Here is a 27,599-nt window from a genome sequence, read left to right on the forward strand (position 1 = left end):
GTTGCTGAGAAGAGTGAATGGGAGTAATGCAAACAGGAGTCCTTTGTCAACTATGAAGTACCCAGAGGTATTATTATGACAGCTTCTGGACAGATTTGCATGTTGACAATGAACTGTGGGTTTTTTTCATTTAATTCTAGTGGTTTTTTTTGGGGGGGGTTTGGTACTGAGGATTGAAGCCAGAGGTGCTTTTACCACTGAGCCATATCCTCAGCCCTTTTTATTTTGAGACAAAGTCTTAAGTTGCTCAGGGCCTAAGTTGCTGAGGCTGGCCTTGAACTTGTGATCCTCCTGCCTCAGCCTCCCCTACTGCTGGGATTACAGGCGTGAGCCACTGCACCCAGCTCTAGTAGGTTTGTTCTTAAGGTTTTCCTTCTCCACTCCTCAACAATAGGTATCTACCTTTGAGTGTTACTGATTCTCACTCACCTTTGTTAAAGAAAAAAAAAAGTCAATGATACTTATTAAAACACAGCACAGCAGACTTTATTCAGGATCAATAGGATAAGTACAGTCACCAGCAACCATGGCAGTGGGATTTTGCATTGGAGGAGACTCTGGGCTCAACTGAACACAGTGTGGCAAGTGGTAATTTTAGCCAAAGATGAGAGTGGAGGGTCTTTGGCTAATAATTTAGTAATTAAGTCTTAGTAATCTTCTAAGAGGTGACATCAAGAGTAAGGGGGACTCTGGCTAAACCAACCCAACAGGATTCTTGCTGAAGACAGGCCAGAGATCAAACATCACCTGGGGATGTTGGAGGATGGGGAATTTGATCATATATCAAGGACAGAGAAGTCTGACCTGATTTTACAAGGAAGTTCACTGACAAACCCAGGAGAAGTTTCAGTAGCCTGACTAAACTTTGGCCAAGCAAAGAATCTGTCACCTCCCAGGGGTGTATGTGCACACTCACACCCAGCCTGCTCATTACCATCTTTAGGCTTTAAAAAGAAAAACAATCAAGGTACATAGCATTGAATGCATTATTCAATCTAAAGTCATTTTCTGTTTCAAAATTCAAGAATAAAATGAGAAGACACATTAAGCAGTTTATCTTTGGCTTTCAATAGGATGAGGTTTTACAGGTCCATTTTAACTTCTGCCTGCTCTTTGCCATTTGAACATTGGGTTCCATCCCCAATTCCCCAATACGAAGGCAGATGCAGATAAAGAGAATGGGGATATCCACTGAATGGGTCAAGAGGCAGAAACCCGCAGATCCCTAGGCATTAGCCCAGCCATTCAGGACATCCCGCTGACTTTCTTTCCTTCAGACCTGCTGGCTGTGATAGCCAGTGATAAGATATATATATATGTTTTTTTAGGTGGACCCAATATCTTTATTTTATTTTTATGTGGTGCTGAGAATCCAACCCAGTGCCTCACACATGCCAGGCGAGGGCGCTACCACTTGAGCCCCATCCCCAGCCCACCACCCAGGCGGTGGAGTCTGGAAGCCCTGGATGCAAACTTAATTCTACCATTTACTAGCTGTATGACCTTGAACAGATAGGAGGCAACTGACAGGTCTTTCTAGGAAAGGGTTGAAAGCAGATTAGCAGAGCCAGGCACCATGGCTTACCCCTGGGATCCCAGACCCTGTGGAGGCTGACGCAGGAGGTTTGCAAATTCAAGGCCAGCCTGGGCAACTTAGTGACACCCTATCTCAAAATAATAAATAATAATAATAATAATGATAAAAAGGGTTGGCACTCAACTTCTCTTGGGCCTCGCCTTCGTACCTCTCTAAAGTGGAGATGGGACGACTTGCTTTGGTAAATTGAATTATCACATCACACCAAACACATGTTTTGGTTAATATAGGGTTTCTGCTACACTGCCTGCGCCAGGAAGAGTAACTCCCTCTGCCCCTGGATTATTTTGAACGTGCAGGACCTTCCCTGGCCTGCGACCCCAGCCCCGGAGCCAGGTCGCCCTTCTAAGCCTTAATAAACCGCGAAACAGGTCCAACTTTCCCGCGAGCCGCTCGGTCTGTGAACCGCCTACTCCCACCTCGCATATCCCGCCCTCCGGTCCAGACGCCGATGGCGTCACTTCCGCCGGAAGAGGTAGCGCGTCCGCGCGGTTGGCGCGAAAGTCGGTTCCTGGTCTCTGCAATTTCCGGGTTCTCCAGCCTTTGCTTGGGCCTGGGGGCGCCGCCCGGTGGCGGTGGGGGCTGTGCGCCGGGCTGGCGCCCGACCCCAGCCGCTGTCCTGCGGGCTGCGCGCCCCCCAACTCACTTCCCGAAGACCCCCAGGCTCCATCGAGGTGAGTGAGGACCCAGCTCCTCCCCGCCGCAGCCGGGGGTCGCGACCTCTCCTGCGGCCTTCGTGGGGGGCCGTGGTTTCCCGCCCTTGTAACCGGCCCTGGGACCCGCGGGTGGGCCTTTGACGCCTAAAAGAACGAGGCTGCGGTGTTCCAGCAAGGCCTTTGCCTGGGAGCTGGGGAGCAGGAGCATCCAACCTTTTGGGAGGCACGACCTGTCAGCTGGCTGCCAGGTTTATATTTAAAAATCTATTTACTTAGGGATGAACAAACCTCGCGGGCCGTGGGTATCAGCAGCCACAGATGCGATCTGTGTATCCTTAAGCCAAGTGCATTTGAATGTCCATTGGCCCTGACTGTATTCAGTTCAGGGACATTAATTTTCTTCTCGGATTTGCAAGATTAGTGTGTCATCTTTTTCCTTGACTTCACCCACATTCCAGGGTTTCTTGCAAACATCATGGACGAATTCATGAGCAAGGCCTGAATGTCTATCCTTAGGCATTCTTGTCTGCACAGAAAAAAAAAAAAAATAGGTGCGTTGAACATTTTAACTTCTACACAATGCATTTTTGTTTTTGTTAATGGTTCCTTTATTTTTACAGTTCAAAAATGTCCAGAAATGACAAAGAACCGTTTTTTGTGAAGTTTTTAAAGTCTTCAGAAAATTCCAAATGTTTTTTTAAAGCTCTTGAGGTAAGAATAGTTGAAAAAGATTTGTCTGATTCTGTGAATTCATTTGCTTGTTTTTAAGTATTTTTGATCTGTTAGGCTTTATGTCTTAGAAATAATTTCTGCATAGTTTAGCTGCAGTCTGTGCTACTACAGACAAATCATTGCTGTGTAATTTTGAATTGATGTAAGTATTATCTGTGCATTTTGGTGAGGTTGAAATATATTATGATATTTTGGTTGGATATGGCTAACCTGAAGTTCTTAAAAGTTAATAAGATTTCTTTTGTCTACTAATCAGAGCAGTCTCTTGCGTGTTGAAAAAAAATTGAGTCCTATACTGTTCACACTTCAGTAGTTTTGGTTGTTAAAAGTATGTTTCTTTGTGCACTGTATAAAATAGGATGGTACAGAGCCTTGCTACTCACAGATCCTAGCAACTTTGGCATTGGCCTAGGACTCTTTAGAAATGTAGAATCTTAAAATGGATGTGGTAATTAATGCACACCTATAATCCCAGCCACTTTAGAGGCTGAGTCAGCAGGATCACAAGTTCAAGGCTAGCCTAGGCAATTTAATGCCATCCCAAAATTAAAATTAAAATCTCAAAATTAAAAACCAAAAAGAGTTATGGATATAGCTTGGTGTTAAGACTACTTACCTAGCATGTGTGAAGTCCTGGGTCCAATTCCCCTATACTGCAAAAAATAGGGGCCCCCAACCAGGACTTGAAATTAGAATTCACATTTTAAACAACATCCCTCAGTACACATTAAAGTTTGATACGCACTTGTACCAGGGTTTTCCATAAAGTACATTGATTCAGCAAATATTTATTAAGTGTCTGTGATCTGATAGGTACTGCTCTAGGAGTTGGAATACATCAGTGGTCAAGAGCAAGGAAAGATTTCTCCTCTCTCAGAGCTTACATTTTAGCAGCAGAAAATAAATATGAATCAGATGATAAATGAGAAAACTACATAATATGTTATAAGATATTGATTGATATGGGAAGAGAAGAAAAGCAAAACGGGTTAAGGAGTTCTAGAGGATATTTTGGGGAGGAGAAGGAAATGAAAATGGGAAAGAGAGCTCAGAATATGGTGGCAACAAGATAACGTCATGAAACTTACATTCTTAAAAACAAGACAAGAAATACATGCATTCATAAAATATCAATGTTATTTTTCTTCATAAAATAGACTAAAGGGATGGAGGAAGGATATTTTAAAAAGTATGATCAGGAGGCTGGGAATGTAACTCAATGGGTAGAGTGTTTTTGCCTAACATGTGCAAGGTCCTGGGTTCAATACTCAGCATCAAAAAGAAAAAGTATGATTAGGAAAGGCATCTCTAAGGAGGTGGCGTTTAAGCAGACCTGACTGAAGTGAGGAATCATGTCAGGTGAAGACCTGGCAGAAGAATATTCTCTGCTGCAGGTATAAGCTAAGTCTAAATGGGGTCGTGCTTAGCCTTTTTTAGCTTAGCAAGGAAGTGGGTGTGCCAAGAGCAAGCCAGGGAGATTGGAGGTAGGAGATGAGTGTGGGGAGATAGGCTAGGGCAGGATCAGGTGGTCCTGTAGGCTGTGGTAAGGAACGAGGATTTTATCCTGAGTGTGATGGGAAGTTATTAGAGGGTTCTGAGCAGAGCGTAATATGGTCTAATTTGTCTTTTTTAAAAGATTACTAATTGCTGTGTGCAGAATAGATTTATACTGAAGGAATGAGAGAAAAACCACTTGGGAGGCTTCTGCAGTGGTCTAGGTGAGAGATGATAGTTGCTGTCTATAAAGAAAAGGTAGTTTGAGGTGGATTTCAAAGACTTGGTAGGACTTAAATACAGGGGGCTGACTTGGGATTTATTCTTTTTTACTTTTTTCTTTTAGTCTATAAAAGAATTCCAATCAGAAGAATATCTTCAGATTATTACAGAAGAAGAGGCATTGAAGATAAAGGAAAATGACAGATCACTTTATATTTGTGACCCTTTTAGTGGTGCTGTTTTCGATCACCTTAAAAAGGTTTGCTGACTTATATGGTAGATGGTTTTTGGTTTGTTTTTGTTTCATAAATTCTTTACTGATTATGAAGTATTATGCAAATCATAAATACATTGGTATTCTTTTGGTTTGGGAGACCAGAATAATGTTTTTTAAAGGCTAATTTTGTTATTGTAGGCTTTTATTATATGTAGTTTTTATTTTTAAGGGGATATAGCTTCAGTTAGTATAAGCAAATCTAAAGTAATGAAGAATTTCAGTGATAGAGCTTATTGTGCTAAAAATTTAGGTTGCAAAACATTTAGGGGAAAATAGTAGAGTAGGAAAGATCCCAATAGAATGTTTGGTAACTTCCTGTCTTTTCTGTGCGCTCATGCACATAGAATTTTAGTACCTCTATCCTGTACTGAGTTTGATCAATTATCTTTGAAGGGAGCATTTTGGGTATTACTACTGCTAACATACCAATGAGCCATCTTATTTTTTTTCGTTGTTATTCTAAAGTCTACTGACTCATTACCTTTTGGTGTCTGGACAAGAGACAAGCATTGAAATAAAATTAAACTGGCTGTGATTTCATCCAGATTACAACGATATGATTTTTGTTTGAAGAAGAAAACATAGAAGAGTAGGTCGATGCAGTATCTGTACCATTTATGGAAGGTCAGTGCCCATCTCACCCAGAGCACTGTTGCTGTTAGTGTCCTTTGGAAAAACCACTATTCATCAGGTAGAAATTAGTAACATCAGCCAGGTGCCATGGCGCACACCTAATTGCAGCAACTCAGGAGGCTAAGGCAGGAGGATCATAAATTCAAAGCCAGCTTTGTCAACTTGGCAAGGCTCTGAGCAACTTAACGAGATCTTCTCAAAAAAATTATTTTAAAAAGGGCTGGGGATGTGGCTCAATAGTTAAGCACCTCTGGGTTCAATCTCTAGTACCCAAAGAAAAAAGATAGTGCTAATGCTTTTTCTGTAGATATTTAAATCAGTCATTCAGTGATGACTTTGGCAACAGTAGGCTTTTTTAATGTGACCTGAGTATGTTGTTGAGCAAGACTTGTCAACTCTCTGAACTCAATAGCTTTGAAAAATGAAGTTTTTTTTTTTTTTTTTTTTAAGTGTAAATCTTTGTGGTTCTTCCTTGGAAGGATGTTGAGGTACAAAGTATATAAAACCCAATGTAGAAATTGCCTAGTGTTGTTCATTTTTTGTGACAGTGGATTTCTTAGGATTATTATAGGCTCTTACACTCTGAAATTGCTTCATTGGCTTAGTGCTTCATTTGAAAAGCATATGTAGTTGTTTCCTAGTTGTTATAAGATTATTGTATTAGGATTATATTTCAGAGATTAAAATTTTGATAGCAGTTTTGAGTGAAGGTCTCCTGGAGGCTTTTTCTTTTGACTTGTATTGTTTATTTGGGTTTTATATCTGCATATTTACTTAATGTATAGTGTGTCTCAGACATTATATAATGGTCATGATTTTTTTCTAAAATTTGGTGGTTTTTCTGCAATAGTCCTCAACTTTTGTAAATAATTGGTAAATATTACCAAATGTAATTTTGTAAGATGGGTGGTCTTTTCCTTCTCAGCTCACAAAACCTTCTCTTTTTTATAGCTTGGCTGCAGAATTGTTGGTCCTCAAGTAGTCATATTTTGCATGCATCACCAGCGATGTGTCCCAAGAGCTGAACATCCTGTTTATAATATGGTAATGTCTGATGTAACTGTATCTTGTACAAGCCTGGATAAAGAAAAAAGGGTAGGTGTCCATAATGTCCACAGATTTGTAGCAACTAAAATAAATCTCATTTTTTTCCTTAGTGAAAAGGAAACTAATGTTCACTTAATATTTTTTCATCATAGATGGATAATCTTTAAGGCAGGATTCTAAGAACTGTGTAAAATATTTTTTATTTTTTACATGGATATAATTTATACTTTTAAAATGATGTGTATAAGCATGTAGAATATGTATATTATAGGAGCAACATAGTTTAATAAATTCATGGAGTTGAAAAGAGTAAATACAATCATTTGTTGCTTAACAGTGGGAATATAGTCCGAAATGTGTCCTTAGGTAATTATATCATTGGGAATACTTATACAAACTTAATGGCTATAATGTTATGAGGCAGTACAATCTTATAAGCCCACACTATTGAATATGTGTCTATTGTTGACCAAAACATCATCATGCAGTGTGTGGCTGTTCACGGAAATAGAATTTTATTGTTTTTGTACTAGGCGTTGAACCCAGGGGTGCTCTACCATTAACCCTTTTTGAGCCAGGGTCTCGCTGAGTTGCTGAGACTGGCCTTGAACTTGTGATCTTGCCTTGGCCTCCCAAGTAGCTAGAATTATAGGTGTACATTACCACACCTAGTGAAAATGGTTATTTTAGATTTATAATTTGTATTCATCTTCTAAATGTAAATTAATTATTTGACTTTATAATAGTAAGAAACATGTATTCAGGTTATCAATAACAAATGTAATTATGGTATATTGTATAAAAATGGAAGAGCTAATATTTGCTCTGATATTAACATATTTTCTTTTGGGGTTACAGGATGAAGTTCATAAGTATGTACAAATGATGGGTGGACGAGTATACAGAGACCTTAATATATCAGTAACTCACCTTATTGCAGGAGAAGTTGGTAGCAAAAAATATTTAGTTGCTGCAAATCTGAAGAAACCTATTTTGCTTCCTTCTTGGATAAAAACACTTTGGGAAAAGTCACAAGAGAAGTAAGACAAACACTATGTATTTTCAAGATTTTGAAAAACTGATGCATTCAATTATTTTGGGGTACTCTGTATTTTTAAAGGGGAGCTTTATAGCATCCTCTTTAGATTTGTTATTCAGGGACAAAATGGGGTCATTGCGCTTTTCTCCAGTGGAAACTAGGAGAATCTACAGGGGATTGTTATCAGGGTATAAGTTGAGTAAAATGGGCTGTGGGTTTAACACTAGTAGAATGTAAATGCTTTGATACTAAAGTTGTTTTCTGCAGCAAATATTTCTAAACTGAGAAAATCAGTTTGGTAACTTTGTAGCTTTTTTGTTGCATTTTCCTTCATTACTGTGCCCATATGTTAAGACTGAGAATAAATGAAATATTTAGGTAGTTTTAGTCCCTCCTAGAGGGGGTATATGTAAGCCATCAGAAGGTGTGATCACTCAGTAAAGGTAAATTGATCCTTTGCACATCTGCCCTGCGTGAGACATTAGATGTATTTCGGGAGCAGAGCAGGATATGTCCCGTCTCTTGGGGAGCTTAGAGCCAGTTTCAGGAAGCATGCAAGTTTTTCCTGAAATTAAATTAACAACTGTAAGCCCAGGCACCACAGAATTATATTGGCATTTTTCTGGGCTTGTTTTCAACATCATCCAGCACATCTAAATATGTCTCCATGTCAGTTCCTGCATTCCCAGTTCATCTGCCTGACGTGACAACAGAATAATAATGATGTTTTTGTTGCTATTCTGCCAAAAATAATTGTTTTACTTATATTGAATAATAGAACTAAGTCCATTTTATCATAGGCAGCCAAATAACTTTAGGTTTGTTTTGTCTTTTTTTTTTTAAATTTTAAAATTTGTTTTAATTAGTTATACATGACAGTACAATGACTTTGATATATCATTCATTTGAATCAGATGGGATATAATTTCTCATTTTTCTGAGTGTACAGGTTGCAGAATCATATTGGTCATGCATTCACATATATACACACGGTAATAATAATGTCTGTTTCATTCTACTATCTTTCCTATCCCCCCCTCCCCTCCCCTCCCATCACATCTCTCTACCTAATCTAAGGTAACACTATTCTTTTTTTTTTTTTCCCTCACATCTTCATACATGGCCTTTTTTTTGTATGTGTTTATGGTGCTGGGGATTGAACCCAGGGCCTTGTGCATGTGAGGCAAGCACTCAACCAGCTGAGCTATATCCCCATCCAAACTTTAGGGTTTTTAAGTAGTGTTTTTGGCTTTTAATTTTGGAAAATGTACCACTTGACTAGCAAGGGTTTAAGAGTACTGAAATACATATTTTTCTCTTAATACAGACAGTAGCTAAAAACATCACTTTTTATTAGCAATATGTATGGAGCTAGATGAGCAGTTAGTATAATCTAAAGTATTTGTCAGTTCTCCCTTTCTTAAAATGATTATAAATTCTAAAATGAGGAAAGGTGATATTTCTGTTTGTCGTTGTGCTCCTAGTAAATGTAAAACTACCTGGTATATTTAATATATTCATTTTTATTACTTTTTACCATTTAATTTCTCCAGAAAAATAACTAGATACACTGATATGGACATGGAAGATTTCAAGTGCCCTATTTTTCTTGGTTGCATAATCTGTGTGACAGGCTTGTGTGGCTTAGACAGGAGGGCAGTCCAGCAACTCACCATTAAGCATGGAGGCCAATACATGGGACAGTTGAAAATGAATGAGTGTACACACCTCATTGTGCAAGAACCGAAAGGTAAAACTTTTATAAATGGACAAATTCACAATTTTCTCTAATATCTCATGTTTTACAATCTTTTAGAACAGGCTTTGCTTCTGATGTCATTGATCTAGTTTGCTCCCCCTCATACTTTTATTTATTTTTTAAAATTTATTTTTATGTGGTGCTAAGGATCGAACCTAGTGCCTCACTTGTGCTAGGCAAGTGCTTTGCCATTGAGGTACAGCTCCAGGTATCTTAAATACCTGGTGGCTGAGAGTGGTAATGTACACCTATATTTCTGGCTACTCGGGAGACTAAGACAGGAGGATCTCAAGTTCGAATGGCAAGACGCCATCTCAGAATAAAAAATAAACAAAAAAGATCTGAGAATGTAGCTTAGTGGCAGAGTGCCTGTGGGTTCAAGTCCCAGTATTGAAAAAAAAAAAAAAAAAGATATATCTTGCAGATGATGAGGCAGTTTAAAGAATTAAACACATTACTTAATTATTTATAGGAAGAATTTTTTAAAACTTACATTAATTTTTATATTCTGTAACCTTTATATTTATCCTGGAGAATTTTTTTTAACCCTCTTACCCTCCTACCTCCCCCACTCTATTCTGGAGAACATTTTTTACTAGTACTTTAAAAATATGTACAAATGAATGAAGAAGAGTTTTGTTAATGTGTTTTTTGTTTGTTTATTTTTTTGTGGCACAAGGGATTTAACCCAGGAGTGATCTGCCACTGAGCTAGATCCCCAGCCTGTTTTTATTTTTTATTTTGAGAATCTCACTAAGTTGCCCAGGCTAACCTCAAATGTGTGCTCTTCCTGCCTCAGTCTCTTGAGATGGCTGGAATTACAGGTGTGCACCACTGTATTCAGCTTTATCTCTTTATATTTGTACTCTGTTTAGGCTAAATAGATGGGAAAGAAAATTTGAGAAAAAGCATTAAGATTAATTGATAGTTTTCAGAACTTTGGGTATGGCAGCTGTGGAGCGCTTGTGAGGAGAGTTGATGCTGCTGCCTCCTCATGAATTAGAAGGAAGTTCATGTGCTGACTCTAATGTTAGGTATTGACCTTAGTTTTTCTGGGATGCTGTTTCAAAATATATCGTGTTAAAGTTTTTTAAGGTAATAAAAAAGTATATACGTAACATGTATCTGCTTCTCCTTGACTTTAAGTAAAATCATGTCAGTACTGGAATAGTCTATTCAATTCAAAGTTGGTATTTATTAATTTGCATACATTTATAATTTTCCCAGTTGTCTGATACATTCTTGTTAAAAAGCCACATAGTAATTCTTAGTATTCCCATTTTATAGATTAAGAAACCGGTTTAAGAAAATTGAGGGAGTCTGGAGCTGGAGTTGTAGCTCAATGGTATAGTGCTTGCCTAGCATATGTGAGGCCCTGGGTTCGATCCTCAGCATCACATAAAGATAACTAAATAAAATAAAGGTATTATGTCCATCTACAACTACAAAAAAAAAAAAAAAAGAAAAAGAAATTGAGGGAGTCTTTATGCAAACAATTTAGTATTATCATTTGCCCCACAGTTAATGTTTTCATGCAATTTGTTTAAAAGATAAAGTCCCTCATGTAACACTTCTATTTATGTAACACCTAAAGAATATGTTTAGGTAATAACCTAAAATACTGCCCTTTTGTGGGGGGTACCAGGGATTGAACTCCAGGCCACTTGGACCATTGAGCCACAACCCAGACCTATTTAGAGACAGGGTCTTGCTGAGTTGCTAAGTGCCTTGCTAAGTTGCTGAGGCTGGCTTTGAATTCACGATCCTCCTTCTTCAGCCTCCTGAGTTGCTGGGATTACAGGCATGCACCACAGCGCCCAGCTGAAATATTGCTTTTTAACACGTTATTGGCATACTGAAAAGTAAGAGTAATTACTGGTAACCCTTAATTTTGTTTCAGGTACATTTTTGAATTACCTATTATAATTCGAAAATTTCTGCAAAAACGGATTTTAATGGTTTGCATTTCCCTACACAACAGGTCAGAAATATGAATGTGCCAAGAGATGGAATGTACATTGTGTCACCACGCAATGGTTTTTTGACAGCGTTGAGAAAGGTTTTTGTCAGGACGAATCTATATACAAGATGGAACCTAGACCAGAAACAAAGAGTATGCCTGACACTTCAACTCCCACTGGCCAAGTCCATACAATTGATAGTACGTCTGATCATTTTTCCATGTGTGAATTGATAATGTCATGCTGGGGATGTTGGTCAGTGGTAGGTTGCTTGTGTAGTATGCAGGAGACCTGGGTTCAGTCCCCAGCAAAGATTTGTTAATAGGATCCCTGAAATATGGTAGGAAATTTTTATATTTTCCCCTATGCACCTAGGCAAAAATGGTATAATAAAATAGCCAAATTATATAAAAAATGAGTTCAGAACCACTCCTATTTCTTTTTAGAATGAATGATTGCTTTCTTCCATATTCTAATATAATGCAAAAACATTAAGAACACAATGGATGGAGACTTAAAATAAGAGAATTAAATTTTTTTTTTTTTTTTACTGTGATTGTTACAGATTATCTATCTAACTATCTAAACCTTAAAACAACTCTTATTTTATAAGCTCCATGTTGGCAAAATATTGTTATAAAGTTTTTTCAAATGTAAGATGTTTGGACCTTAAGGCCAGCAGGTTCACATTTTCATGGGAAAGAAACCATGATTATGAACACATATTAAATATTTTTTCATTTAAATAAAGTAGGAGACTTAATTTCATTTTTTTCTTTTCATATTTTGACACAAGATTTCAGTAAAAACCTGATTCTTTAGGAATTGTTAATAATCCTTTGATTATAGGAAAAATTAGTTTATAAGAAAATATTTAATCAATTATTTTATCTCCAGGAACTTATCTTTTTTTATTGTTGTTGTTTTTTAATATGTAGGCCGTACTCTTTCAGATGTTAGCCATATTTCAAACATAAATGGAAGTTGCATAAATGAATCAATATGCAGTTCAGTTCTTAATAGCAAATTGGAGTCTTCGCTTGACAGTCTAGAAAATCTGGATGTCAGTGCATTTCAAGCACCTGAAGATTTATTAGATGGTTGCCGGGTACGTCTTTAGTATGTAATAAATGCAAAGTGATAACATACCTCTGCACTCCCTAGCCTGACTTTGATTTTTTGTTTTGTTTTGTTTTTGGTACCAGGGATTAAAACCAGGGCACTTAACCACTGAGCCACATTCCCAGCTCATTTTATTTTTTGAGACAGGGTCTCGCCAAGTTGCTTAGGGCCTCTGTAAGTGGGTGAAGCTGGTCTTGAACTTGTGATCCTCCTGCCTCAGCCTCCTGAATTTTCAGGGATTATAGGCATGCACCACTGTGCCTGGCCCTAGCTCAACTTTGAAGATCCCTCATAGTTGGGCTTGCTCTTTATCTGTATAAATGGTCTAGTAAACTAAGAAGATACACTTGCCATGCCCATTCCTTGGTTGTGAACATCCCCTCATCCCCTTGTCTGGGATGTACCTTTTTGCTTTTGTTTTTGTTTTTTGTGGTTCTGGGGATTGAACTCAGGCCTTGTACATTCGAGGCAAGCACTCTATCAGCTGAGCCATATCCCCAGCCCTGTACCTTCATTCTTCATCCTTTGAAGTTCATTTCACTATTTTCTTTTTTAAATCTATTTTTAGTTGTGAATGGACCTTTATTTATTTATATGCTATGCTAAGAATTGAACCCAGTGCCTTACACATGCTAGGCAAGTGCTCTACCACTGAGTTACAATCCCAACCCTCATTTCACTTTTTTTTCTTTTTCTTTTTTAACTACCCTCATTTCACTTTTTGAAGTTTATTTCATTTTTCATCTCTGAACCCTTCCAGTTACATTTATCTTTGTGTTTACTGTATTTTGAGGCTTTATCTGAACTACTTACTTTTCATTTGTAACTCATTTGTTAAGTGTTTACAGTGTATTAATACTGCTAATCATTTTATATATGTTAATATGCTGTTTATACTCTCACTTAATTCTCATAAATAACTCTTAAGGTGTATATTATGTTGAGGTTAATACTTAGAGTCTTAAAATTCTTGTTCAGAGTCACATACATGGATCATTAAAGCCACTACTTTGTTTAGTACTTCTTAGGTTATTTAATGTTTTAGTGTATGAATAACTATCTTGTAAGTTCCTTGAGGGAAGCATTATATCATGTTTTACTTTTTCAGATTTTCTTGATCTGAATGCTTCCTTAATGTATTTCTATTTGTAGAATGACTTGGCTGTGTGTTATTTCTCACAGAGTGGCAAAAATTTACCATATTTTGTTAAGAAGGGAAATTGGGCAAATTACCTTACCCTTCTATACTTTTAAAACTTACCAGCTTATTGGTGAACAGAAAGTTTTTTGGGTATTCTTTTAGCCTGTGTTATACTAAGTTTAGATATGATTTACACATAGGAAGTATATATTTCTTGATTTTTGTTAAGATAGATTCTTGTAATGCAGATGATTTAGTTTGTATATAAACACAGTTAGGAATAGATTTGTCATTTTTAATTTCTTAAGAAGATATTTTATCCAGGCTTGCTGGCACACACCAATAATCTCAGCAACCCAGGAGGCTTAGGCAGGAGAATTGCAAATTCAAGACCAGCTTCAGCAACTTAGTGAGACCCTGTCACAAAATAAAAAATCTGGGGTTATAGCTCAGTGGTAAAATGCTCCTGACTTCAATCCCCTAAAATTTTAAATTAAGAAAGATATCTCTTATAAAATAGAGGTAGAAAAGATTATTATATTGATTAAATAGGCTTAAATATATGAATATCCTAAAAATAAATTAGAATCAATTATCGCATACATAGTATCCTCAAAGCATTATATTCTGCTCTTTGACACTTATTTTTTGTTTAATCAATTCTATGTGGGGAGGGAGGACCTCAACTTTTATGTAAGAAAACTGGCAAAACAGCTTAAGGAACTTTCCCCAAGTCTATAATCAGTGGCATCTGAAAACAAGAATTTAAATCTAGATTTTCTGAATTTACAAGCAGTTACAGATTGTTTCTATAATTACTTTAAAACCTACATGTAGTGAGACCTTCACAATTTAAGAAGCTACCTGAATATTAGAAATTTTTATGCACTAATATAATAATACTGTGGGATTATAAAGAAATTATTTTAAAAATCAGTTTTATAATATACTTCATTTTTTAATGGATCCTAAAATGTACACAAGCTGTCTTATTTATACACTGTGAATTTAGATGTTTTTGAGAAGTTTGTTCCTCTTAAGAAATAAAGCATCTTGAATACATTAAAACAAATATTTTCTTTCTTTACAGATATATCTTTGTGGTTTTAGTGGAAGAAAGCTAGATAAACTGAGAAGACTTATTAACAGTGGAGGTGGAGTTCGTTTTAATCAACTTAATGAAGATGTAACTCATGTTATTGTGGGAGATTATGATGATGAATTGAAGCAGTTTTGGAATAAATCGGCCCACAGGTTTTGCCAATTTTTAATTCAAAACAATTTCTACTGTGTAATGATTTTTGTTAAAATTGCATGTCTGAGCTGGGCATGGTGGTGCATACCTGTAATCCCAGCGACTCAGGAAGCTGAGGCAGGAGGATTGCAAGTTCCAGGCCAGCCTGGGCAACTTAGTGAGACTCTGTCTCAAAATAAAATTAGGGGGAAAAAAAAAAAATGCATGTCCATGCAACTATGGGAACTACGTGGCAAGTGGGATGATGGTCTTCGTGGCTTAAACTAATATATAACTATGTGCTGTTTTTGTAGGCCGCATGTAGTGGGAGCAAAATGGTTGCTAGAGTGTTTTAGTAAAGGTTATATGCTTCCTGAAGAACCATATATTCATGCTAACTACCAGCCAGTAGAAATTCCAGTTTCAGATCAGCCTGAAAGCAAAACAGCTCTTTCAAAAAAGAACAACAGTAGCTTTTCCAAGAAAGACTCTGCTCCTAATGAAAAGCATGAACAAGCTGATGAAGATCTGCTCTCTCAATATGTAAATAATAACTCCTCAGTAGGTAAGAACTTCTTGATTAGTGCTTGCAGTCAGTAAATATTTAGTAGCTGAATATATACATAAATGATTTCTGCCAAATTTTATAGATTTTAAGTTTTTTATTTTAATTTTTTATTCACTTAAAATTTTTTTTGTAACTTTTCTGAGCAAATGAGATCATCATTCTTTGAATCTTTGTTCATTTTTTTTTAATGTTTATTTTTTAGTTGTAGTTGGGCACAATACCTTTATTTCACTTATTTATTTTTATGTGGTGCTGAGGATTGAACCCAGGGTCTCACACATGTGAGGTGAGCGCTCTACTGCTGAACCACAACCCCAGTCCCATGAGTCCTTTAATCTTCTCTTTTCAACTAACTGGCTACATTTTTTTTCTTTTTTTCTTTCTTAGTTGTAGATGGACAAGATACTTTTATTTTATTGATTTAGTTTTATGTGGTGCTGAGGATCGAACCCAGTGCCTCACACACGCTAGGCAAGTGCTCTACCACTGAGCTACAACCCCAGCCCTAACTGGCTCCATTTTGATGTGTTACATATGCTGGCATTGCTAGCTTTGTTTGTGAGTTAGTAATGGCATGGGCTTGGGTAGTGGGGGCACTGGGGATTGAACTCGGGCATTCCCCTGCCCTATTTTATATTTAGAGACAGTGTCTCGCTGAGTTGCCTTTGAACTCAGAATCCTCCTGCCTCAGCCTCCTGAGCCGCTGGTATTACAGGCATGCACGGTCATGCGTGACTTGGCATGGGCTTTAACAAATACCTCTTATTGGGTCATTGAAGTCTTTGATTAATGCATGCTGTGCTGTACTGTAAACCACCACTGCTGTGTAGTTTTGTCCATCTGGAGTATGGTAAGGTAAACTACGAGTGAAGAGTTAATGAATCACCTTTTTTTAATCACGTGAAATATTTTATGTATCCAAAAAGACATAAAGAAAAATGCAATGAATAATCATGTATCTGATTTTAGAAAATAGAATATGAGTTGGGCACAGTGGCACATACCTGTAATCCCAGCAACTTGGTAGGTTAAGGCAGGATGATCACAAGTTTGAGGCCAGCCTAGACAACCTAGTGGGACCCTGTCTCAAAATAAAAAGGGCTTTATATCTCATTGGTAGAGCACCTCTGGGTTCAATTCCTCAGTACAAAAAAGAGAGAGAACATTACCACTATACCAAAAGCCTTCTGTGACTCCTCTTCATTTTCTTTGTAATTTGTATTAAGTGTGTCTGTCTGTAAACAATATTTGTATTATTTTATAACTATTTTAATTTGTTTGAATGATACGTACTTTTATGCTGAGCCCCATACCCAATATGAAACATCATGTAATCCAAGTATCTAGTTATGAATATAACACAGTGATACAAATGTACTATGGTATAGAATACTATATACACAGAATAATATACTCTTGTCCTATATTCTTTTTTTCACTGATAGACATTTTTGTCATGACTCTTTTTTGCCATTATAATCAGTATTGCTGAAGCTTTATTTTTCTATTATATGAACCAAAAAATAAGATGGTTAATTCATGGGATATATACATCTTCAACCTTCTTAGGTAATGCAGATTGTTTTCAGAAGTGTTTGGCCTATTTTACTCATTTATACTTCATTAACAGTGAGAAAAGGTTCCTGTTGTTTCACATCCTTCCAGGGTATGGTATTATAATGCTTGTAATTTTTGCCCAATTGGTAGGTGTAAAGTAGGATCTTGTCATGGTTTTAATTTCATTTTATTGTTAGTAATACAGTAGAGATTTTAATTAATTAATTAATTTATTTATTTTAATTGTAGTTGGGCACAATACCTTTGTTTATTCATTTATTTCTATGCGTGCTGAGGATCGAACCCAGGGCCTCGCACGTGCTAGGTGAGCGCTCTACTGTTGAGCCACAACCCCATCCCCAGTAGAGCATTTTTTTAGTGTTATTTGATTAAAATGTTAGTTGTAGTTGTATGTATAGTTTTTCAGTGTATTCATTTGTGGTTTTTACTTTTCTATTTTATACAAGAAGTTTCTCTACTCCATAGTCAAAAGTTATCTTGTATATTTTTTATTTAATTTGATTTTGGTACTGGGGATTGAACCTAGGGGCACTTTTTACCACATCCCCAGCCATTTTTATTTTTTATTTTGAGACAGGGTCTCACTATGTTACTTAGGACCTTGCTAAGTTGCTGATGCTGGCCTTGAACTTGCAATCCTCTTGGCTCAGCCTCTGGAATCGCTGGGATTACAGACATGCCCCAACATACCTGGCTGTATTTTTTAGAATCTTATTAAACTTTTGCTTTTTCACATTAATCTATCCACCTGGAGTTCATTGTTGATGTTTGATATGAAATGTTCTAATTTTATTTTTTTAATCTCTGTGGATGTACAATCAATTCTCCTACAATTTTTATTGAGAAGTTCATTTTTTCTCCACTATGTTGCAATGCCATCTCTGTCATATGCTGTAGAGTGGGATCTGTGTTTAGACTACAATTCTGAATTTGTAATCTGGAGAATTGAGATCTTTACAATTAAAAAAAACAGAATACCTCCTTATCCACAAATATGCTATGTAGTTTTATCTTTTTCAGTATCTTCCAATAACTATAATATATTCATAAAATCCAAGACATGCTATGTGAGATTTATTTATAATTTTTTGTTTTTCGTTGTTTTTGCAATCTTAATTTATGTCTTTTCAAATTACATTTTTTAGTAATAGGTATATAAGAACAAAATTGACATTTATTTATTTTTATTATTAGTTGTTCAAAACCAAAATTGACATTTTGAATATTGATCTTAATTATGTTTGTGTAAACTTTTCTGAAGATTGCTTTAAGTATTGGATTTTAAAAAATATGTCCCATTTCAAGTATTAGAGTTTTCGTGTTTAGGTCTTTGAGCTGAGTGTTCAATTCTATTAAGTACTCTTCCCTGCACTTGACAGAATGATCATCTCTTTTCTCCTTTAATGTGATACATTATACTCATAGATTTTATACCAAAATTAACTTTAAATTCTTCTAGATATGGGGTATTCATCTTTGATACATTACTGTAGTTAGTTTACTCATTATGTAAGTTTTTATCTATTCAGTGTGAAACTGGCTATATATTTTCCTTTTCTGTTGTCTGTTATTCATAAAATTGATTGGTAAGTCTTTCCCTTAACCTCAGAAAGAGTTAGTAATTATTCATTTTATATTTATTATTATTTTTTATGTATTTAGGTTATTTTGTACCATCTCATTTTGTGTTATTCTCCCCATATTCTATGCTCCCCTGCCTGTTTTTGGGGTAGGGGTACCGGGGATTGAACTCAGGGCCATTCAGACCACAGAGCCACATCAGCCCTATTTTGTGCTTTATTTAGAGACAGGGTCTCACTGAATTGCTTATTTTTTTGTTCCCCATTTATTTTTGGATCTGACATCTCTCTTCTGAAACAATTTTCTTTCTTCTTGCAATATTCTTTAGAAATTCCACTAGTTTCTATTTACCTGATAATGCCTTTGTTTTGCCTTTGTTCTTAAAAGACAATTCTGCTAGTTATCTAGTTCTAGACAATTGACTTTGTTTAAACACTTTAGCAATATGAATCAGATGTCTATATTCCTGTCATTCCCTCTTTTTTTCTTTTTTGTTACTAAAGATTGAACCCAGGAGAGCTACATTCCCAGCCTTTTTTCAATAATAGGCTTATCAAGTATTGTCTGTTGGGCTTCAGGATGAGATCTATTTGAAAAAGGATTTCTACTGCTAAAGTAATGCAAATCTCGAACTGCTGAAGAGNGAAGCTGGCTTTGAACTCAGGATTCTCCTGCCTCAGTCTCCCAAGCCGCTGGAATTACAGGCATGCGCCACCGTACCCGGCTCTGCCATTCCATTTTTTCCCCCTCAGTTTAATACCTTCCTTTTGTTTTTAATGTCCTAGAGTTTTACCATTTATTTTTCCTACTTGTAATTTACTGTTTTTGAATCTGAGAATGAGTGGGGGTTTTGTTTTTTCCTTTGTTCTAGAAATTTTTCTTCTATTATCTTTTTGAATATCATTTTGCCTCCATTCTCTTACTTGCTCTGTGCATGGTCACTTAACCATCCTTATTTTCTGTGTTTATCTTCCTTTGGTTCATTATATGTAATTCCATCAGATTTTTCTTCATGGTCACCAATTCTTTGTTCAGCTATTATGTAATCTGTTTAAACTGCTCATTAAATTTTCAGTTTTTAAAAAACGTTTATTTTTTTAGTTGTAGTTGGATGCAATATCTTTGTTTTATTTTTATGTGGTGTGAGGATCAAACCCAGGGCATCGCGTGTGCTATGCGAGTACTCTACCACTGAGCCATATCCTAGCCCACATTTTCAGTTTTAATGATAAAATTTTCAATTCTATATAGTTGTTTTCATAGTCTTTTTAAATAAATTTTTTTAGTTGTAGATGGACACAATGTCTTTATTTTTAGGTGGTGCTGAGGATCAAATCCAGTGCCTCACACATGCGAGGCAAGTACTCTACCACTGAGCTACAGCCCCAGCCTCTCTTTTCATAGTCTTGTATTCTGTATTCATGTTTTTGTTTCTGGGTGTTTTTTTTTTTTTTTTTTGGTACCTGGGATTGAACTCCGGATCACTGAGCCACATTCCCAGCCTAACTTGTATTTTATTTAGAGGCAGAATCTCACTGAGTTGCTTAGCACCTTGGTTTTGCTGAGGATGGCTTTGAACTTGTAATCCTCTTGCCTCAGCCTCCTTAGCTGCTGGGATTACACGTGTGCACCACCATGCCCCGCTGTATTCATGTTTGTTTTTGTTCTTTTTTTGTTTTTGTTTTTGTGGTGCTGGGGATTGAACCCAGGGCCTTGTGCATGCAAGGCAAGCACTCTACCAACTTAGCTATATGCCCATCCCTGTTCTTTATTTCTTGAATCATTAAACCTGTTCCAACATCTGAGTAGGTAGGGGGTTAGTTGTGTTGTTTTTTATTCATGGTGGCTATTTTTCTCATGGATTTTAGATTTTTTTAATTGTGAATCTCATTTTAGTAACACAAACCTCAGTTAAAGGTTTGTTCTTTTAGAAAAGATTCATGTGTAGGTCTCCTGAGTGCTCAGGAGTTTTCCAGCTCTTTACATCTCTAAATTTTATTGGCTGGAGACTTCTTGGACCATCAGGCAAGTGTAAATTTGTCCCCTAACCTAGTTGAGGACTAGCCTGTGATAACAAATTCTCAGGAGTGATGCTTTTGCCCTTGAACCAAAGCTGAGTGTACTTATCATCGCCCTTTGCAAATACATACATAGCTCGCTCGTTCTTTCTTTCCTTTCCTCCTCCCTTCCTTCCTTCTCACTTTCTTTTCTTTCTTTTTTTCTTTCCTTTCATCTCACTAAGTTGCTTAGGGCCCCCCTAAGTTGGTGAGGCTTGCCTTGAATTTTTGTCTTCCTGCCACAGTCTCCCGAGCTGCTGGCATTGTAGGCATGCACCACCATGCCTGACCATTGAACCATTTTCAGTTACCTTGTAGAGAGGAGGTGATGAGCTTCTCAGAGCTTCTTGCAAGGCAGCTGCTGGTTTACTGATTTTATGAGGATTCGTGACAATAAATCTTCGTAAATCCTCAAGCACCTTTGAAATGATGTGATAGTGCACAATTAATTCTTAAAGCAAAATTGCTTTTGATTTAAGAGAGCCTTTTTTCAATAATAGGCTTATCAAGTATTGTCTGTTGGGCTTCAGGATGAGATCTATTTGAAAAAGGATTTCTACTGCTAAAGTAATGCAAATCTCGAACTGCTGAAGAGCATTTTAACTTATTGAACTGCTGAAGAGCATTTTAACTTATTGAGTCTTTTTAGGTTTTACCTATAATTTTTAAGAACTTAATTTTTATAGTTTATATTTTTAGTAGTAGATTAAAACTCCATTGGTTTTCTTCCTTTATCCCATATCATCAGCTATATATAGACATCAAACAAAGCTTTATTTTTTCCTATATGTGATTGCAAAATTTGTTGTAATTGCAAAAAGAATTGATTTTACATTTAAAACAAGCTGTTGGGGGCTGGGGGGTGTGGCTCAAGTGGTAACGCGCTCTCCTGGCATGCGCAGGGAGCTGGGTTCGATCCTCAGTACCACATAAAAATAAAAATAACGATGTTGTGTCCACCGAAAACTAAGAAATAAATATTTAAAAACTTTCTCAAAGGGAGGGGAGGGGGATAGTAGGGGATAGGAAAGGCAGCAAAATATAACAGACACTAGTATGGCAGTATGTATAAATGTGGATGTGTAACCAATGTGATCCTGCAATCTGTACATGTGGTAAAAATGGGAGTTCATAATCCACTTGAATCAAATGTATGAAATATGATATGTCAAGAGCATTGTAATGTTTTGAACAATAAAAAAATATCTCTCTTTAAAACAAAACAAAAACTAAAAAAAAAAAAGTTGTTTTGGGCTGGGTCTGTGGCTCAGCAGTAACGCGCTTGCCTAGCACATGCAGGGTCCTGAGTTCAATCCTCAGCACCACACAAAAATAAATTAAAAATAAAGGTATTGTGTCCAACTACAACTAAAAAAAATTAAAAATAAAAAAAATAAGCTGTTTACCTTTTAACTGTTAAAAAACAGACCTTGGACTGAGGATATAACTTGATGGTAGAGCACTTGCTTAGAATGTGTGAGGCCCTGGGTTTAATCCCCAGTACCACAAAAAAAAAAAAAAAGAAAAAAGAAAGAAAAAGTAGAGGTAAAGGAAGGAGGTGTTATTAATAATGTTAGGACTCTAGAGTCATATTTGGTTCATATGCCACTGTATAACTGAAAGCCATATAACCTCTTTGAACCCTGAGATTCTGTTAGAAGGAAGGGCATCTACTGAAAGTATTACCTGTACAGTTAGCATTGTGTGAGCATGTACAACAGGCAATACAGCACCTGTATAAATACAGAATGAGTCCTTGACAAACTTCCAGCTTGTCAGAGCAAACCTTCTCTCTGAAGAGTGTTACTTTCCAACATGGCACAAGTTAAGAGATTTCCAAAACATACCAAATTATTATTTCTTGTAGTTTGAGCCTGAATTTGACAATGTTTATTGCATATTAGGGACTGTATATTTTAATTAGTGACATTTATGGGTTTTTTAAATTGTCTTTTATATGTAGATGGACGCAGTAACTATTTTATTTATTTATTTTTATGTGGTTCTGAGGATCGAACACAGTGCCTCACATGTCCTTGGCAAGTGCTCTACCATTGAACCACAACCCCAGCCTGATATGTTTTTATATAGGTGTATTTTTTTTCTACTACTCATCAGTCAACTTTATCTTAAAATGAAATAGTTGAGGTCATTTACTTGAGTCCTTGATCACTTATTCTCTTTAAGAAATTTGTACATGTGCTTCAAGTTCAATAGGAAACATTTTAAGAATTTTTTAAAAAAAATTGTAACCATGTTAAGTGCTTGACAGACCTCTAAGATTTGTGAATTTTGCTTTTCTCTAAATATTTTCTCAATTCTGTTGTAAATTACCTAAACCAGTTTGGGAACCAAGGCAGGCCTATTGGAGTGTCATAATTTTCAGTTAATTCAAGATTCTAGTGCTATAGGAATACTTAAAATAAATGTGATTGCTTTTGTCCTTCCTGATGAAAGACAATGATGCTGGTAACATTCTTGGAATAACCTGGAAGGTGGGGTGGGTACATATCCCTTCTTCATTATGTACATTTAAGCCTGAGTTTTTTTTCTATGTGTCAGAATTATCAGACTCCATGTAACATTAATATCCTTGCTAGGAAGTAAGCTGTGACTATAAGATAAATTATCTTTTTCTTTTCCAGTTGAAGCTAAAATGACTGAAGCTGCAGAGTCTGCAGTTGGGCCCTGTAATGGTTCTACTCATGTTGAGCCCTTTAATGATTCTACTCACATTTCTCTGCAAGAAGAAAACCAGTCTTCTGTCACTCATTGCCTCCCTGACAATTCTACGATTACTGAAGAAGGCTTATTTAGCCAAAAAAGTTTCCTTGTTTTGGGTTTTAGTAGTGAAAATGAATGTAATATTGGAAATATCATAAGAGAACATGCTGGAAAGATTGTATCCCTTCCGAGCAGAATTGTGGCTGATTATGCTGTGGTTCCTCTGCTGGGATGTAAAGTAGAAGCAACTGTGGGAGAAGTGGTCACAAATACATGGCTGGTAAGAAAACACTTCACAACTGAAACATGATATTGAAGGATATTTGAATGCTATTTATTCTTAAGGCACTTAGTTTTGACTACTGTCTGAATGTTGCTTTTAGCCAGGGAAATTGTAAAATAGGAAAATATGCAAGTGTCTTGGTTCTAATTCTGGTAGAGTAGAGATTACTGTTCTAGGGCCTCAGTAGCAACATTGCTTCACAGGAGGACACTCCTGGTTAGCTCTCTCATACAGTTAATCTTCTCTTAACAACCAGAGCCTGACATGCACTTTCTAAACTTCTCTAGAATTAAGAGAATTCTAATGTGAAGGAAGGCTATTTAAGGCAACTTTCAGTAACTCCAATAATAAATCTTACTGATTTTAGATATTTGAATATGATTAATTGATGTCTAAATTTCTTTAAATGGTATTTGAAATGAATTGAGAATGAACATATCCAGATTTGTATTAAAGTAAAATTTTTTGTGTGTAAACTAAAATTACTGCTGCTATAACTGAACCAGTGTTAACCACTGGTTTCTTATTTCAGGTTGGTTTTCTTGTTTCTCTTGTCTTAAAAGGTTACTTGTATAGACTATCAGACTTTAATTGATCCAAGGTCAAATCCTCTCTTCACACCAGTCCCAGTAATGTCAGGAGTGACTCCTTTAGAGGATTGTGTTATTTCATTCAGCCAATGTGTTGGAGCAGAAAAAGATTCTTTGATATTCTTAGCAAATCACCTTGGAGCAAGGTATGTAACATTTTCAGTGTAACTGCTATCGTGGTATATCTTGTCATTTGTTTTGACTTACTGGAAGGCATTCTAATTAAAATTTGGCCAGGCATTTTTGTTGTATTTGTGGGGTGGGTGGTATATCTTTGTGATGGCTCAAGGTGGTGGAGGGAAAGATGGTACTTGATGGGTGTTTAGCAAACCCGTTTTAAGACTATAGGCATTAATGCTTTCTTTACTTAGCCACCAAGAAAGGGAATATTTAAGACTGATTCATGGGCCATTATTGAGTAGTCCTTGTCTAAGCATTATACACCTTTCCATGTGTCATATGGGTGATTTATTATTTTTTTCAGTACATTTGTCTTTTCAGCCAGAAATGCAAATGGTAAGCAGGAGTAATGAGTACTTAGAGGGATAAGAAATGAATTTAAGTTACTTCCAAAATCCATATTAGCCCAATCCCTAATTGACCATTAGATGATGATTGTTTAAAATAGAAATACCAAACCATTTTATCAGTAAATGTAAATTAACTAAACTTTATATTAAAAGAAGAACACTATTTTTTTAGATCATAAGGCAACTGTACTTCTAAAGACATCTAAAGCAAACTGATTGAGACTTTCATTGGGGGAAGATGCCAAGCAAAGGTACAGAAATTCAAACAAAAGGAGGAGAAGGGAGTGGCAATTTTATAACCAGACAGGTTCAAATTCAAATCAGAATGCATTAAACAAGAAAAAAGAAGAGCACTGTAAGTAAACAGTGCTATTGACACTAAAGATAAAATGTATGGAGCATCATTAATCATTCATAAGACAGAACCAACAAGAAGCTTGAGGTGGAATTAACAGAAACATTTGTAGTCTTTAATTCTCATGTTTTACTTCATGACATGTCAAATAGACAATATGAGGAAAGACATAGACTTAAATAGCATAGTTAATTATATATCTACCATGAACATAGCATATAAGAAGAAAATTGACATTTTGAATATTGATCTTAATTATGTTAATTTAAACTTTTCTGTGCATTGCTTTGAGTATTGAACATACCTGTAAGTCCCGTGGAGCACTTGTGAATATTGCTTGTAAGACAAATTTGCCACATCATTACCTCAGTAAATTCCCTAAAGTAGGAAGACTACAGACTGCATTTTCTTATCACAGTGCAAAGAAAAACTAGAAGTGAATAGCAAAAATAGAAAATTGAGCTGGATGCAGTGGGACACACCTGTAATCCCAGCAACTCAGGATGCTGAGGTAGAAGAATCCCAAGTTCAAAGCCAGTTTTAGCAAATTAGTGAGGCAGTTATCAACTCAGCGAGACCCCTACTCTAAATAAAATACAAAAAAAAGGGCTAGTGATATGGCTTGGTGGTTACGTCCCCCACCTCCCTGTGGTGATTACAGGTGTGTCCCACCGCACCTGACTTGATTGTAATCTTAAAGTGCTATTTCCCCACTAAAAGAAAGCTTGGAGAAATGGTTAACTCCAGATCTGGAAGAAAAAATGTGTGTATAAATCTAGAACATTTTTTCATTCAGATAGCAAAAACATTATTAAAGATAACAAGAAGGATAATATTCAGAGTACCTCCATTGACCAAAATAGGATTATGTAAGTATCGTTAAAGATAATAGCATGCAGAGAATGCATGCGTGGCTTCATAATGGTACTAAAGAATCTAAGGTAATTGATCACCTCTTTAAAATGTTAGGGAAGCAGCCCTTTGTTCTGTAAACTGGCAAGGGGAAAGAATCAGCTATTTATCCTGCTTTTCCTGTACAGTCAACATTGGGAACATGTGAGTGGATAAGGCAAAGTTTCCTTTTTTTAGAAATACTCAACAAATGGAGAAGGAATGATGGAATTATGACCCCAAGTGAATGAAAGAATCTATGCGTTGGACATCCAGAGTTACACAGCAAAGTGATAGCCAGACATTATGTGCCTCCTGATGTGTCAAGAAAGCACAAGCAACTTCAAGTAGTCTTGCCAAAATAATCAAACCTCAATCCGATAATGCTGCTCACTTGAATTGCTGATTTATAGGAAATACAGGAGAGTAACATGTTAAACTGTACCACAGTAAAAATCAGCAAAATCTAGATTTGAGAACAACTCTACAGTACAAAGATTCCAGTGTCTTCAACTAATATATACTAAGGGGTGACGAAAGAAGGGAGGATCCTGTAAGCTAAGACATAAAAAACTAAATGTACAGTTTCAGGATTCTTATATGATTAAAGAAAGGTAAAGAGGTGATGATCATAAATGTCCAAATAGTGGCTACTATGTATATGTATTTTTCTATGATCTGTATTTGAATTAAGCAATAAAAAGAGTTTTTTAAAAACTGAAATTACAGAAAATAACAATAACAAACATGACAACAGACTCCATTGGATACAGCTAAAGCAGTGCTCAGAGAAAATTTCAGTAAATGGCTATGCAGAAAATTAATATTACAGAGATCAGTGACCTTTATTTAAATAAACAAACAGAAGAGCTAATGGAAAAAAAGGCAAGTTTAACATAAAACTTGAAAGAGCTACAGAAAACTTATAAGATGCCCTTGAGGGAAACAAAATAGTCTTGAATAGTAAGGAAAGATCTACATGTCCTTGGAAAGGAAGACTTAATATTCATGAGATTTCTGTTATCTTCTATACTAACGTGTAAATTTAACATGATCCCAGTAAAAGTACAGTAATTCTCTCTTGTCCTTGAGGGAAACATTCCAGGATCCCCAGTGAATGCCTGAAACTATGATAGTACAAAAACCTATGTTATTTCCTATACAGAATATCTGTGATTAAGGTTAATGTATGATTTAGGGAAGAGATGAACAATAATAAGAAAATAGAACAAACATAACAACATATCATAATTAAGGTTCCGTCAGTGTGGTTTCTCACATGTGAACATAATTGCAATTCCACCGAAGTTCATCTGGTAACTGATGTGACTGCTAAGTGACTAATGGTCAGATGCTGGACAAAGGGATGATTCATGCTCTGGGTGGGACAGAGTGAGGTAGTAGGAGATTTTATCATGCTTTCAAAATGGTATACAATTTAAAATGTATGGATTGTTGATTTCTGGAGTTTTCCATGTAATATGTTCAGGTTGCTGTTGACTAGGTAACTGAAACTGGATAAGGGGGC

The 27,599-nt window shown here is 36.3% G+C and overlaps 1 protein-coding gene across 3 annotated transcripts in view; it reads left to right on the forward strand.

The window, feature by feature from the left end:
• The first annotated feature begins 2,076 nt into the window (after positions 1-2,076).
• The window catches only part of Topbp1 (DNA topoisomerase II binding protein 1), a 55,605-nt gene continuing 30,082 nt past the window's right edge, over positions 2,077-27,599 (forward strand). Inside the window, exons 1-13 of one of the 3 annotated variants that reach the window (XM_015487045.2) lie at positions 2,077-2,271; positions 2,874-2,964; positions 4,826-4,960; positions 5,444-5,602; positions 6,563-6,706; positions 7,517-7,698; positions 9,251-9,447; positions 11,438-11,617; positions 12,356-12,525; positions 14,771-14,934; positions 15,229-15,479; positions 23,344-23,702; positions 24,269-24,441. In XM_015487045.2, coding sequence (XP_015342531.1) covers positions 5,576-5,602; positions 6,563-6,706; positions 7,517-7,698; positions 9,251-9,447; positions 11,438-11,617; positions 12,356-12,525; positions 14,771-14,934; positions 15,229-15,479; positions 23,344-23,702; positions 24,269-24,441 — 1,847 coding nt within the window. In that variant the 5' untranslated portion in view covers positions 2,077-2,271; positions 2,874-2,964; positions 4,826-4,960; positions 5,444-5,575. The remainder of the gene's footprint in view (positions 2,272-2,873; positions 2,965-4,825; positions 4,961-5,443; positions 5,603-6,562; positions 6,707-7,516; positions 7,699-9,250; positions 9,448-11,437; positions 11,618-12,355; positions 12,526-14,770; positions 14,935-15,228; positions 15,480-23,343; positions 23,703-24,268; positions 24,442-27,599) is intronic. The other 2 variants (XM_048794317.1, XM_015487044.2) reach the window with 2 other exon arrangements.

This window comes from Marmota marmota, unplaced genomic scaffold (genome assembly GCF_001458135.2).
Source record: "Marmota marmota marmota unplaced genomic scaffold, marMar, whole genome shotgun sequence".
NCBI lineage: Eukaryota > Metazoa > Chordata > Mammalia > Rodentia > Sciuridae > Marmota > Marmota marmota.